Source organism: Gopherus flavomarginatus, chromosome 1 (genome assembly GCF_025201925.1).
Source record: "Gopherus flavomarginatus isolate rGopFla2 chromosome 1, rGopFla2.mat.asm, whole genome shotgun sequence".
Lineage (NCBI taxonomy): Eukaryota > Metazoa > Chordata > Testudines > Testudinidae > Gopherus > Gopherus flavomarginatus.
The window spans coordinates 53,988,329-54,002,174 of NC_066617.1; the positions used below are offsets into that span (position 1 = coordinate 53,988,329).

The 13,846-nt window shown below is 50.9% G+C and overlaps 1 protein-coding gene across 6 annotated transcripts in view; it reads left to right on the top strand.

Annotated features, from left to right (window-relative positions):
* Positions 1-13,846, top strand: part of DOCK4 (dedicator of cytokinesis 4) — a 423,715-nt gene that overhangs the window by 328,525 nt on the left and 81,344 nt on the right. For all 6 annotated transcript variants that reach the window (XM_050935998.1, XM_050936000.1, XM_050935999.1 and 3 more), the window contains one exon: positions 7,325-7,419. In XM_050935998.1, the coding sequence (XP_050791955.1) occupies positions 7,325-7,419 (95 nt within the window). The remainder of the gene's footprint in view (positions 1-7,324; positions 7,420-13,846) is intronic.

Genomic DNA, 13,846 nt, shown 5'->3' on the forward strand with positions numbered 1-13,846 from the left:
CGTTCAGCTCAGCTCACTGTCACTGCTGCTGTTGTGTCCTGGGTGCTGCTGTCAGCAGACGGTGCAGTAGGACTGCTAACAGTCATCATCCACTGCTCTCCTGGTGCCAGGAATCCACCTGGCAGGTCCTCTCATCATTCTGTATAAATATCTATTCTGCGGGCATATGTCATCATCCACCGCTCCTGCTGCAACTCTGCTCTCCTGGTGCTATGAATCCACCTCGCAGGTGCTCTTGTCACTCTGTCTAAATATCTATTCTCAAGGCATCCATCATCTTCCACTGCAACTCTGCTCTCCTGCAGATGCCATACCACAGCAAGCGTGGAGCCCGCTCAGCTCACTGCTGCTGCTGTGAGCATTGTAAACACGTCGTGCATTATCCTGCAGCATGTGCAGAACCTGCAAAAGCAGGTGACGAGGTGATGACAGCTTGATCCGATAGTGATGAGGACATGGACACAGACTTCTCTCAAAGCACAGGCCCTAGCAATTTGGACATTGTGGTGGTAATGGGGCAGGTTCCTGCCAAGGAACGCTGATTCTGGGCCCAGGAAACAAGCATAGACTGGTGGGACCGCATAGTGTTGCAGGTCTGGGATGATTCCCAGTGGCTGTGAAACGTTTGCATGAGTAAGGGCACTTTCATGGAACTTTGTGACTTGTTTTCCCCTGCCCTGAAGCACAAGAATCTAAGAGAGAGCAGCCCTCACAGTTGAGAAGTGAGTGGCGATAGCCCTCTGGAAGCTTGCAATGCCAGTTTGCTACCGGTCAGTCGGGAATCAGTTTGGAGTGGGCAAATCTACTATGGGGGCTGCTGTTATCCAAGTAGCCAAGGCAATCACTGAGCTGCTGCTATCAAGGGTAGTGACTCTGGGAAATGTGCAGGTCATAGTGGATGGCTTTGCTGCAATAGGGTTCCCTAACTGTGGAGGGACAATAAACGGAACGCATATCCCTATCTTGGGACCAGACCATCTTGGCAGCCAGTACATAAACCGGAAGGGGTACTTTCCAATGGTGTTTTAAGCGCTGGTGGATCACAAGGGACAGTTGACTGACATCAATGTGGAATGGCTGGGAAAGGTGCATGACGCTCGCGTCTTCAGGAACTTTGATCTGTTTGAACAGCTGCAGGAAGGGACTTACTTCCCAGACCAGAAAATTACTGTTGGGGATGTTGAAATGCCTATAGTTATCCTTGGGGCCCCAGCCTACCCCTTAATGCCATGGTTCATGAAGCCATACACAGGCACTCTGGACAGTAGTAAGGAGCAGTTCAACTATAGGCTGAGCAAGTGCAGAATGGTGGTAGAATGTGAATATGGACATTTAAAAGTGCACTGGTTCAGTTTACTGACTAGATTAGACCTCAGCAAAACCAATATTCCCATTGTTATTGCTGCTTGCTGTGTCCTCTACAATATCTGTGAGAGTAAGGGCGAGACATTTATGGTGAAGTGGGAGGTTGAGACAAATCACCTGGCAGCCAATTTTGAGCAGCCAGACACCAGGGCAATTAGAAGAGCAAAGCTAGGTGCACTGTGCATCAGAGAGGCTTTGAAAACCAGTTTCATGACTGGCCAGGCTACTGTGTGACAGTTCTGTTTGTTTCTCCTTGATGAAAACCTGCCCCCTTGGTTGACTCTACTTCCCTGTAAGCCGACTATCCTCCCCACTTCAATCACTACTTTCAGAGGCAATAAAGTCACTATTGTTTCAAAATCGTGCATTCGTTATTAATGCAACACAAATAAGGGGAAAACCCACAAGGTAGCTCGGGAGGGGTGGGTGAGGAGGGAAGCACCAGGTGGGGTGGTGGATGAGGGGAGAAGGGAAGGACAAGACCACACTACAGTTCAAAACTTATTGTATGAGAGCCTTCTGTTGCTTGGGCAGTCCTCTGGGGTGGAGTGCCTGGGTGCCCATAGCCTCCTCTCCCCCCCACCCTCTGTGTTCTTGGGCATCTGAGTGAGGAGGATATGGAACTTGGGGAGGAGGGCAAGTGGTTATCGGTCTGTACTCCTGCTGCCTTTCCTGCAGCTCCACCAGACGCCTGAGCATGTCAGTTTGCTCTTCCATTAGCCTCAGCATTGCATTCTGCCTCCTCTCAGCATGCTCCTCCCTTCTCTCATTATGTTCATTTAATGCTTTCCTAGACTCTGCCATTGTTTGCCTCCACACATTCTGCTGAGCTCTTTCAGTGCAGGAGGACTGCATTTGCTCTGAGAACAGGTCGTCGCGAGTGTGTTTTTTTTCGCCTTCTAATCTGCGCTAGCCTCTGGGACGGAGATGATGGAGTGTTGAAACAGTTGCAGCTGCTGGAGATAAAAAAAGGAGAATAGTATTTAAAAAGATACATTTTAGAGAACAAAGGGACAACTATTTCTCACTGAACCAAGTGATTCACATTACATAGCACATGTGCTTTTGGTACAAGGTCGCATTTTGCCTCTCATATTGAGTGCCTGCCGGTTTGTTGTAAGACATCACACACGCTCAGCTGGGCAACAGAATTCAGCTTGCAGTCAGTCATGGTAAGGCACAGGGTTTTGGCTTCTTCAACATTCATAACATGTGGGAATGGTTTCAAACAGCAGCACCCTCCTTTCCCATACCAAGCCACTGGGTTGACCATTTAAAAAGAGTGCCTGCGGTTTTAGGGTGAATATACAGCACCCCTGCCCCAATTCTCTGGGATGATCGCTTCACCACCACCACCCCCTCACTGCATGCCTAGTATCAGGGAAGTTCCCTGTCAGCCAAACGTGAACAGCTCCGCATGAACAGGCCTCCCCCTACCGCATGGCTAACAGCGAGGATGATTTCTTTTCGGCCAAAGGCAAACAGCCCAGCAGGAACAGACACCTCTGAATGTCCCCTTAAACAAATTTCACATATTTCAACCAGGTGACCACGAATGATATCACTCTCCTGAGGCTAACACAAAGAGATAAAGAACGGATGTTGCTTGAATCCAGCAAAGCCCGGGCCCACTCGCTGCAATGCTTTGTTCTGCAGTGATTCCAGACTACTTGCTACTAGCTTGTGGCCTACCATGGAGGGTGGAATAAGGTTGCAGTCCCCAGAAACCTTTTGCAAAAGCTTTGAGTACCTCCAGGAGAGCTTCATGGAGATATCCCTGGAGGATTTCCACTCCATCCCGAGACACATTAACAGACTTTTCCAGTAGCTGATGTAAGCAGAGTCAGGATGAGCTCTACCCTGACATCTGGTGGAAAGAATTTCAGAGAGTGTATTTGCATAGGCACGCCTACCCCATCCCAGGCTGCCGAGCTGTGGGACTGCTTTGTGACAGAAATGACTCAACCTCAGTTGGGTGGTATTTGCTAGACAAGGGACATGGGTTCCAAAACCCAGTGAATTGAGAGAGGCTGGGGACAGGTATCTGTGCCTGGTGGTGCAGTCTCCTTGTGGAGCCAGAAGCACCAGTTCCACCCCCTCTTCTCTCCACTGTGCAATGTCAAGGTTGATTTTTTATTCCCTTAAGAATCTAGATACAGGTGACTGAGCTGAACTCACTTTGGGCTAATCGTGCACTAGCACTGGGGCTCCCCTACTATGAGCTGAGATCACTAAGAGCTGAAATCACTAAAGAGCTGAAATTACTGAGGTGAGAGCACTGAGTACTGTGCTAACTAGTGGGGGAGCCTGAAGCTATACTGAGGAACAGAGCAGCTGGCGGAGTGGAGCAGTTTGTGGGGATGGCTGGAGTGGATCACGGGACAGCTGGTGGAGCGGAGCGACTGGGAGAGCGGAGTAGCTGTGGGACGGGGTGGAGCGGCCCACAGAGCGAGCGGAGCCGAGCCGTTTGCAGGGAGAACTGGAGCAGCTCATGGAGCAGAGCAGCTGGTGGAGCGGAGCAGTTTGTGAGGATGGCTGGAGGAGCAGAGTGGAGTGGCTGGTAAAGCGGAGCAGTTTGTGGAGAAGCCAGAAGCAGAACCCACGGAGAGGCAGGGCAGTTGGCCCTGGACTACGTAAGGTGCCCCTTTCTACCCAGGCTGGGGGGAGGGACCTCTACAGATAAACTCTCGAACTCTGGGGTGGCATTGACCAGAGACTTTTGAGTTGTTGGACTTTGGGGTGATTGGACTTAAAACCCCAAGGGGAAAAGGGACATTGCCAAACATACTTGGAGGTGGGTTTTTGTTTATGGTTTGTGTTATAACTCTGTTTGTGGTGTTTCTCCAATGGGATGCCGCATTGATTCCTTCCTTTATTAAAAAGATTTTGCTACACTCAGACTCCGTGCTTGCGAGAGGGGAAGTATTGCCTCCTAGAGGCGCCCAGGGGGATGTGGTATGTGAGTGTCCCAGGTCACTGGGTGGGGGCTCGAGCTGGTTATGCATTGTGTTACTGAAACGGAACCCCTGGATACTGAACCCGGCCCTTGTTGCTGCCAACTCAGAGGGGCAGAAGGGTTACACTATACTGGCTGTGAATGTATCCCAAGTCTTCAGGGCAAATTAATCATTATACATGCTTGCTTTTATGCTCTGTATTATATTTACAAAGGTACACTCACCAGAGGTGCCTTCTCTGGCTTCATAGTCCAGGAGCCTGCCTTGGGAGGGTTGGGAGGTATTGGCTCCAGGGTAATGAACAGTTCCTGGCTGCCAGAGGGAAGGGATTCTCCGCTTGCCTGCTGTGCGCTATCCTCAACAACCTCCTCCTCATCTTCATCATCCACAAAATCCTCATCCCAGATTCATGAGACTCCCCCCTTGCAGGTGTCCACGGACACTGGTGGGGTAGGGGTAGAGGTCCTCCTTAGAATTGCATGCAGCTCATCATAGAAGCAACATGTATGGAGTTCTGACCTGAAGTGACCATTTGCCTCCTTTGTTTTTTGGTAGTCTTGCCTGAGCTCCTTAATTTTCACGCGGCACTGTTCTATATCCCTGTTGTAGCCTCTGTCCATCATACCCTTGGAAATTTTGGCTTATGTATTGGCATTTTGTCTTTTGGAACGGAGTTCTGCCTGCATGGATTCTTCTCCCTATACAGCGATCAGATCCAGTACCTCCCGTTCGGTCCATGCTGGAGCTCTTTTGCGATTTTGGTACTGCATGGTCACCTGTGCTGATCAGCTCATCATGCTGGCCAAACAGGAAATGAAATTCAAAAGTTCCCAGGGCTTTTCCTGTCTACCTGGCCAGTGCATCTGAGTTGAGAGTGCTGTCCAGAGCGGTCACAATGGAGCACTCTGGGATAGCTCCCAGAGGCCAATACTGTCAAATTGTGTCCTCATTACCCCAAATTGGACCCAACGAGGTTGATTTTAGCTCTAAACCCCTCGCCGAGGAGGAGTACAGAAATCGATTTTAAGAGCCCTTTAAGTCAACAAAACAGGCTCGTTCATGTGGACGGGTGCAGGGTTAAATTGTCCTAACGCTGCTAAATTCAACCTAAACTCGTAGTGTAGACAAGGGCTGAGATACAGACAGAGGGAAAAGGCTGCAAGCAGTGCAGGCTGTTTCTCCCAATTCAGAGACAAGGAATAAGCCAGACCCCTTTGATCTCTCTCTCTCTCTCTCTCTCTCTCTCTCTATGCCGAGAGGCTAAGCTTAGGGAGGAGATTATGCATGCAGGTCTCTGTCATTGTAAATATAGTTCCCTAAGCGTTGTGTGTCTTTTGGGCAAAATAAATCAGGTTTTGTTCTGAAGAAGCCATTTGTGTCTCACTACAAACATATACTATCACGGAATCCCAAAGAGAAACCCTGGCAGGACCCATCCCCAGTTAGACTTGCTGAATTAGATGTGATTGGTATCAAGAGGGCCTAACTAGTGTCCTACTCTGAGAATCCTGTGGCACCTTATAGACTAACAGACGTTTTGTAGCATGAGCTTTTGTGGGTGAATGCATCTGACGAAGTGGGTATTGACCCACGAAAGCTCATGCTCCAAAATGTCTGTTAGTCTATAAGGTGCCACAGGATTCTTTGCAGCTTTTACAGAGCCAGACTAACACAACTACCCCTCTGATACTCTACTCTGAGAGTGGATAAATTCAGAGAGCTAAAGGCCCAAGGCCTGACCTCTTTGAGGGATGCATTCAGAGAGACCCCAAGAAAGGGCAGCTATGTAGCTATCCTGGCATCCATGAAAAATAATGCCCTCCATACCATAAACACAGGGATTTTTTCAGCATGCTGCTGTGGGGAAAAAAAGTCTGGTCAGTGTAATCTGCTTCCAGCTTGTTGGGCGCTGGCATCTTGAAAGTCATCCTTAGGTGCTGTACTCCCCTTTCAGGAACCATCTCAGCATCAGGCAATGTCCATCACCTACAATTCAGTAAATACTGGGTTTGAAGGGCCCAATAGTTCTGGGCATTCAGAACTATTGGATATCCTCAGCTTGTATCTGCATCAAATCTATATAGGGAGCTAATTCAATACAATTGAGATAGGCAGAATCAAATACTGTTGTTCCAAGGTCATGTGCTGCAATTGATTCTGTTCAGCTAATACCCTTCGCATCACATTTTTCATGATATGATGCTCACTTTGCTTACTAGAAAAATACAGACAATGTTAAACGAAATAAGAATAGGCTATTGGAAGTAATGCCTTATCCAGGAATTTTTTATTTATAAAGATTTGAAAGACTCTCTACTGTGGCTCTTTAATTTCACTCATCTTACTGATTTAAATTATTTGAGATTACTCAGCTCAAAAATGGTGCTTTGTATCCTCAAAGCAGTTTACAAACATTAGCTATTTTTACAAGTGAAAAGAATGAGGCAGAGAGAATAATTGACCTGCCTAAAGCAAGACAGCTGGGGTTAAAAGTCTCTGGCCTAGTCATCCCTATTGCCCAGTCCTATAAGTGTGTCCCCTCAGTTTCTGACCTCCTGCTGCATACAGTGGAGATATGCTTACACATTTTAGGAGTGATGAAAAATGGACATGATCACTGAGGCATTAAGATCTCTGTAATACTCAGGAAATGTTGCTTTGGCTTGCAAAGTGCTCGTGGGAGCACCTCTGTGGAAATGTATGTGTGGGAAACTTGGAGTATCTTTGAGATTTCTCCCTTCTGTATGTCGTTGTCGCTCAAATATAACACATTAAATCATTTTCGCTATTTTTAGGAAAAGTGAGTAAACAATGTATTGATGTTTCCTTGGGAAGCAAGGAAGTGTGGGAAAAAAGGTACTCCTGGAAACAAGTGTCACAATGTTTGTGGTTCTGCTCTTTTCTGTAATTGCTTTTATTGTGGTTAGGAAAATATTTTTGGAGTTCATTTTTACTTTATTTTAAACAAAAAGATAGTGAGGTTTCCTGTCTTCCTTCCTTAGGATTTCCTGCTGCAAATTTTTACTGTGTTTCGAATACTCATACGACCTGAGATGTTTCCAAAAGACTGGACTGTGATGCGTTTGGTTGCTAACAAGTAAGACATTTTTAAATACAGTATAATTAATATTTGAGAGGAGTGAATATACTTGTGAGCTATGTATAATAAATATGCAAAATTTCCTTTAAATCTTTCCATTTACAATATTCGATGGACACAAAATATTTTTATAATTCTCCTGATCCTTTCAGTTAATTGTCACATGACCTAACTGGTATCCTTTATACTGTTGAGAATTAATTTTAATCAACTCTTTATAACCTGGAGCCCACTTCAATATGTTTACAGAAAGGCAGTTGTTAATAATTGCCATCTCTCTTTTCCAAGTTGCAAATGGCAAATTATTACAGAACTTCATCTAAATAACTGTTTATTAAAATAATACGTTGGTAATGATTCAGATCTGCTTGTTCTCAAAAGGAAATCAAACTGTTGCAAGAACATTTTTAAAAAAATAGGGCTTGTGAAAAGTGCCCAAATTCATCATCTCTATTCACAAAACAGGTAGAGGTGCAGCAGTCATAGTGCAGGCTTCCATCCACTGCCCTGCAAATGTGCCTCAGTGACTGCAATGAAGCCACCTCTTTGCTTATTCATTTCTTGCACCTAAGAGGCTGCCAACAACATTTCAGTTTTTCCGATGTGAATACTGATCACTGGCAGCTGGACTGAAACCACCAAACTAATTTCACCAAGATCACTAAATAGCTAAATGTTTTGTTTTTATAGTCCCAGGGGTGACACTTGACAGGAATTAAACCATTATCATTACTGTTATTGTTACTTGTTTGTATTGTGGCAGTGCCTGTAGGCTCCAATGATGCTGTACAAACTCATTATAACAGTCCCTGCCTATTATGGCTCAGTTCAGCAATACTTGGTGTCCCATGACTGTGTGTCCGTGTGTGAGCATTTGTCAAGCTTTCTTGCGATTTAGGAGGCAAATATTTTCCCTCACTTATTTTTCTCACCTGATTTAATTCTCCTCATCTTTCTGAGTTTAAATTTCAGTGAGAAATGCTAATAATCAAGGAATGGATGTGATCATTTATTTCTTCGTGAGGTTTACGAAAGATGAGACAGAGAGGGAGAACATATGGCTGAGTAATCATACTGAGGAAATAAATCGAGAAACGTGAAAGAGAAAAACACAAGAACCTTCAAAATGAGAACGTAGTATAAGAAAGTGTTACATATTTCAGAAACAGCTGGGTTGTCAGATGGCTTGGCAACAGCTGACATATAGAACACTGAGATTTAGGAGTGACCTTGACATTCATTCCCCAGATTGACGATGATCAAATCAGCTAAAGGTGAAGTCTTTGAGCTCTGCGGGGAGGCTATTGGCCTCACCATTATCCTAGTTAGCAACAAGCATTGCTGTTACTGAATTCACATCATGCCATTGTTGACTGCCTAGGTGGGAACCATGTGACCAGCTCCATCACCAAACAAGATAGATACTGGAATAATGATAATAGCTCATGCTGGGAATTGATTCCATGAGAGAGAATAAGGGAGATAAAAATTCACTTTGATGCTATATCATATGGCGATTTGTGAAGAGAAAAATATTCCTGTAGAAAGGAGTTTCTGGATCTTGGCCTCTCCACCATTCTGATAATATTGGCCTGCACCTCTCTTACTGTAAATACCAGAGGCAGCTCTGGCTTGTCTGCAAAACTGGGGGTGGGGGATGTTGGCCAGGCCCTTTACATCGTTGTGCCTCTGTCAGGATAATCAAGGTGGAAATTCATCATTCCAACCCTATCCAGTGCAATCCTATCTTTTATACCTGCTTTTGAGGGCAGCATTGAGCCCTCATTCTCTGCTCTGCCTTAGGAAACCAACACATCTGGGGCTTCTTCTTCGAGTGATTGCTCACATCCATTCCAGTTAGGTGTGTGCGCGCCGCGCGTGCACGTTCGTCGGAAACTTTTTACCCTAGCAACTCCAGTGGGCCGGCAGGTCGCCCCCTGGAGTGGCGCCGCCATGGCGCCCAATATATATCCCTGCCGGCCCGCCCGCTCCTCAGTTCCTTCTTACCGCCGTGTCGGTCGTTGGAACTGTGGAGCGCGGCATAGCTGTCCTCCACGTCCCTAGCTCTCCTCGTTATCTCTCGATTATCTCTAGTACTATTATAGTTGTTAATTAGATTGTTAAGTGTAGATAATAGTAGTTAAGTAAGTTGTAAATAGTTCTTCGCCGGGGGCTTAGCCCTTCCCGGCACCCGGCACCGGGCTCATGCCTGGTTCGCCGGGCTTCAAGCAGTGTGCGGCCTGCAAGAAGCCTATGCCCACCAGCGACCCCCACGACGCGTGCCTGAAGTGCCTGGGGGAATCGCACAGATCGGACAAGTGCCGCATCTGCAAGGCTTTTAAGCCAAGAACAAAGAAGGAGAGGGATCAAAGACTCCGAACTCTCCTTATGGAGGCGGCACTTGACCCGGCGGCTTCGCAGGCCGTGATCTCGGCGCCGGCACCGGATCGCGCCGGCACCGAAAAGACTCCCCGGCACCGACCTTCTCCGGCACTGGGGACAGAGCCGAGGCCGTCGAAGTCTGCTACTCCGGCCAGGCAGACCCGACTGGAGCGCCCGGCCTCAATATCGGCCGCGGCGCCGCCGGCACCGTCGACTCCGGGCCCGGCGGGTCCGTCGAGTCCGGTGCCGCCAAGCTCCCCCATAAGATCTGGGGTTGAGATAGTGGTCCCATCCACACCGGAGACCTTCGCCTCGGCTCGGGACCTCATAGCTCTCACTGAGTCCACTCAGCTGCCTCCCCCGGTACCTCCGGTGCGGGTCGTGTCCAGAGGCAAGCCCATGATGTCGGCACCGTCTCGGGACTCACGCTCACGATCCAGGTCCCGACGCCACGGTCGCTCCAGATCCCGCCGCCGCTCGCAGTCCCGGCACCGCTCCCCTCGGCGGTACCGGTCGCACTCGCGGCGCCGGTCGACATCAAGACTATCGCGGTCGGACTCCAGCCGCCGATACCGGCACCGCGACTCCAGGAGCCAGTCCCGGCGTTACTCGCTGCACCGGTCGACCTCCCGGCACCGAGCTGGTGGCAGGTCCCGGTCCCGGTCGACCTCCCGGCACCGAGCTGGTGGCAGGTCCCGATCCCGGCACCGAAGCGGCGCCCGGTACCGGTCCAGATCCCGGCACCGTGACAGAACCCGGTCCCAGTCCCGATCCCGGCACCGATATGACTCCCGGCACCGGTCCCCGGCACAGAGACGTTCGTCCGTGCCGACCCGCGCAGACCCTTACCATCCAGGGTCAGCCCCACCATGGCCCTCTAGACAGCCGTCCGTATCTTCTCAAACGGACAGTGGGTATGCGCTGGGCACCGACCGGCAGGCGGCGCTGTTTAGCGATCCGCCACAACAAGACCAAGGCCCGCATCAATGGGGATTCTGGACACCCTGGGCATACCATCAGGCCCAGGGCCCCCAACAGCTCCCTGCTAGGCCGGCGACGGCGGAGCGCAGAGCACCAGAAGCCTCATTATCTCGCCCTCCTCCCTCCCCGGATGGGGAGGAAGGGTCCAAGCAACAAGACTCCGCTTTGGCTCCTGAGGCAGAAGCGAGGGCCGAAGGAGACCCGCCGTTAGACACTCTCTTGCCGGGGGTCTCCTCATCCTCATCCCCGGATGAAGCGGTGGCTGGTACCTCCTCCAACAGCCCCCCCCCCCGCTGGATCTCAGGGCGCACCAAGACCTCCTCAGGCGAGTAGCTCAAAATCTGAGTCTGCAAGCCGAGGAGGTCTCGGAAATAGAGGATCCAATCGTCACCATCCTCTCAGCAGATGCTCCCACCAGGGTCGCTCTACCCTTCATAAGAACCATCCAGGCCAACGCCAACACCATCTGGCAGTCTCCGGCCTCCATCCCTCCTACTGCGAAGGGCGTCGAGAGGAAGTACATGGCCCCTTCCAAAGGCTATGAGTACCTCCATGTGCACCCGACACCGTGTTCCCTGGTGGTTCAACGATAAAGAGCGTCATGGGCAGGAGGCTCCAGCCCCCAAATCCAGAGAGGCCAGGCGAATGGACCTCCTCGGCCGTAAGGTGTACTCGGCTGGGGCGCTGCAGCTCAGGGTCTCCAACCAGCAAGCCCTGCTGAGCAGATACGCCTTCAACTCCTGGGTGGCAGCAGACAAATTCAAGGAGCTGCTGCCACAAGACGCTCGCCAAGAGTTTGCAGCCATCTTGGATGAAGGCAAGAAGGTTGCACGCACGTCCTTGCAAGCCTCCTTGGACGCTGCAGACTCGGCTGCCCGTACCCTCGCGTCGGGAGTAACAATGCGTCGCATCTCCTGGCTGCAGGTTTCTGGCCTTCCGCCGGAGCTCCAGCATACCATACAGGACCTCCCTTTCGAAGGCCAGGGCCTGTTCTCTGAAAAGACAGACCCCAGGCTCAAGAGCCTGAAAGATAACCGAGTCATTATGCGGTCCCTCGGGATGCACACACCGGAGACGCAACGCAGACCCTTCCGGCCACAGCAACAACAACAGCGCAGGCCGTATTCCCAATTCCGCCAGCGGCAGGACCTTAACAGGCGCCGCGGCAGGAATGGAAGGCGCAGGCATTCGGGGAACCAAGGGGGGCAGAACCAAGGCTCCTCTAAGCCCCCGCCTGGACCTAAGCCTTCATTTTGAAGGTGCGCCCGAGGGCGCAGTAACAGTTTCCCCCATGGATCCTTCCCCCCCGTTTTCCAACCGCCTTTCGTTTTTCCTCCCGGCGTGGTCCCAAATAACATCGGACCGCTGGGTCTTAAGCACGGTGCAGACGGGATACCGCCTGCAGTTTGTTTCATTTCCTCCTTCCCGCCCCCCTTCCTCGTCCCTCTTCAGGGACCCCTCTCACGAGCAATTCCTTCGACAGGAGGTGCAGACGCTCCTCAGCAAAGGAGCTATAGAGGCGGTTCCGGAAAACGAGAAAGGCAAGGGGTTTTATTCCCGCTACTTTCTGATCCCCAAGGCCAAGGGGGGCCTCAGGCCTATCCTCGACCTGCGAGAGCTCAACAAATACCTGGTGAAGTTGAAGTTCCGCATGGTATCCCTGGGGACCATTATCCCATCCCTGGATCCGGGAGACTGGTACGCCGCCCTCGACATGCAGGACGCGTATTTTCACATTGCCATTTGGCCACACCACAGACGTTTCCTCCGCTTCGTGGTGGGCCCCCTTCATTATCAATTTGCAGTCCTTCCATTTGGCCTGTCCACGGCCCCGAGGGTGTTTACAAAATGCATGGCAGTTGTTGTAGCGCATCTTCGGCGCAATCGTATCCACGTGTTTCCTTATCTGGACGATTGGTTGATTCGGGGCACGTCGGAACAACAAGTCTGCAGCCATGTCCGCGTGATCACCGGCATGTTCGCCACTCTGGGCCTCTTGATAAACACGGACAAGTCCACCCTGATTCCCACACAGAGGGTGGAATTCATCGGGGCCGTCCTGGACGCCACTGTGGGCAGGGCCTTGCTGCCATTGCAGCGGTTCCAGGCCTTGTCGGCGATCGTTCAACGACTGCGGACAGCCCCCTTGACGTCAGTGCGGACATGTCTAACCCTGTTAGGCCACATGGCGGCTTGCACCTTTGTGACCGGTTACGCTCGGCTCCGCATGAGGCCCCTTCAGTTGTGGCTCATCAGTCATTACAGGCCGTCAAGACAGCCGCTAGACATGTTAATCACAATCCCCCAGAGAGTGTTAGATTCTCTCGGCTGGTGGCTAGACCAGTCCGTGTTATGTGCGGGTCTCCCTTTCCACCCACCTCAGCCCTCGGTGTCCCTAACAACGGATGCCTCGGATCTAGGCTGGGGGGCCCACCTAGGGACCCTGAGGACGCAGGGCCTGTGGTCCCAGGAGGAGGTGGGGTTACACATCAACATGCGGGAGTTGAGAGCGGTCCGCCTTGCTTGTCAAACGTTCTGTCATCAGCTTCAGGGTCGCTGTGTCGCGGTGTTCACCGACAACACGACGACCATGTATTATGTCAACAAGCAAGGAGGCACCAGATCCTCCTCCCTGTGCCACGAGGCAATGCGACTCTGGGACTTTTGTGTAGCCCACTCCATTCACCTCATGGCTTCCTTCCTCCCCGGAGTACGGAACACGCTGGCGGATCGATTGAGCAGATCCTTCCTGTCGCACGAGTGGTCCCTTCGCCCAGACGTCGACCTCTCCATCTTCCGGAGGTGGGGTTATCCCCGGGTGGACCTCTTCGCGTCCAAGGGGAACAGGAAGTGCCAAGCGTTCTGCTCCTTTCAGGGCAGGGAGCCCGGGTCGATAGCGGATGCATTCCTTATTCAGTGGTCGACCCACCTGTACTATGCGTTTCCCCCGTTCCCTCTGGTCCACAGGGTCCTTCTGAAGGTGCGCAGGGACAGGGCTCACGTGATCATGGTAGCCCCGGCATGGCCCAGACAGCACTGGTACCCCATGCTGCTGGACCTG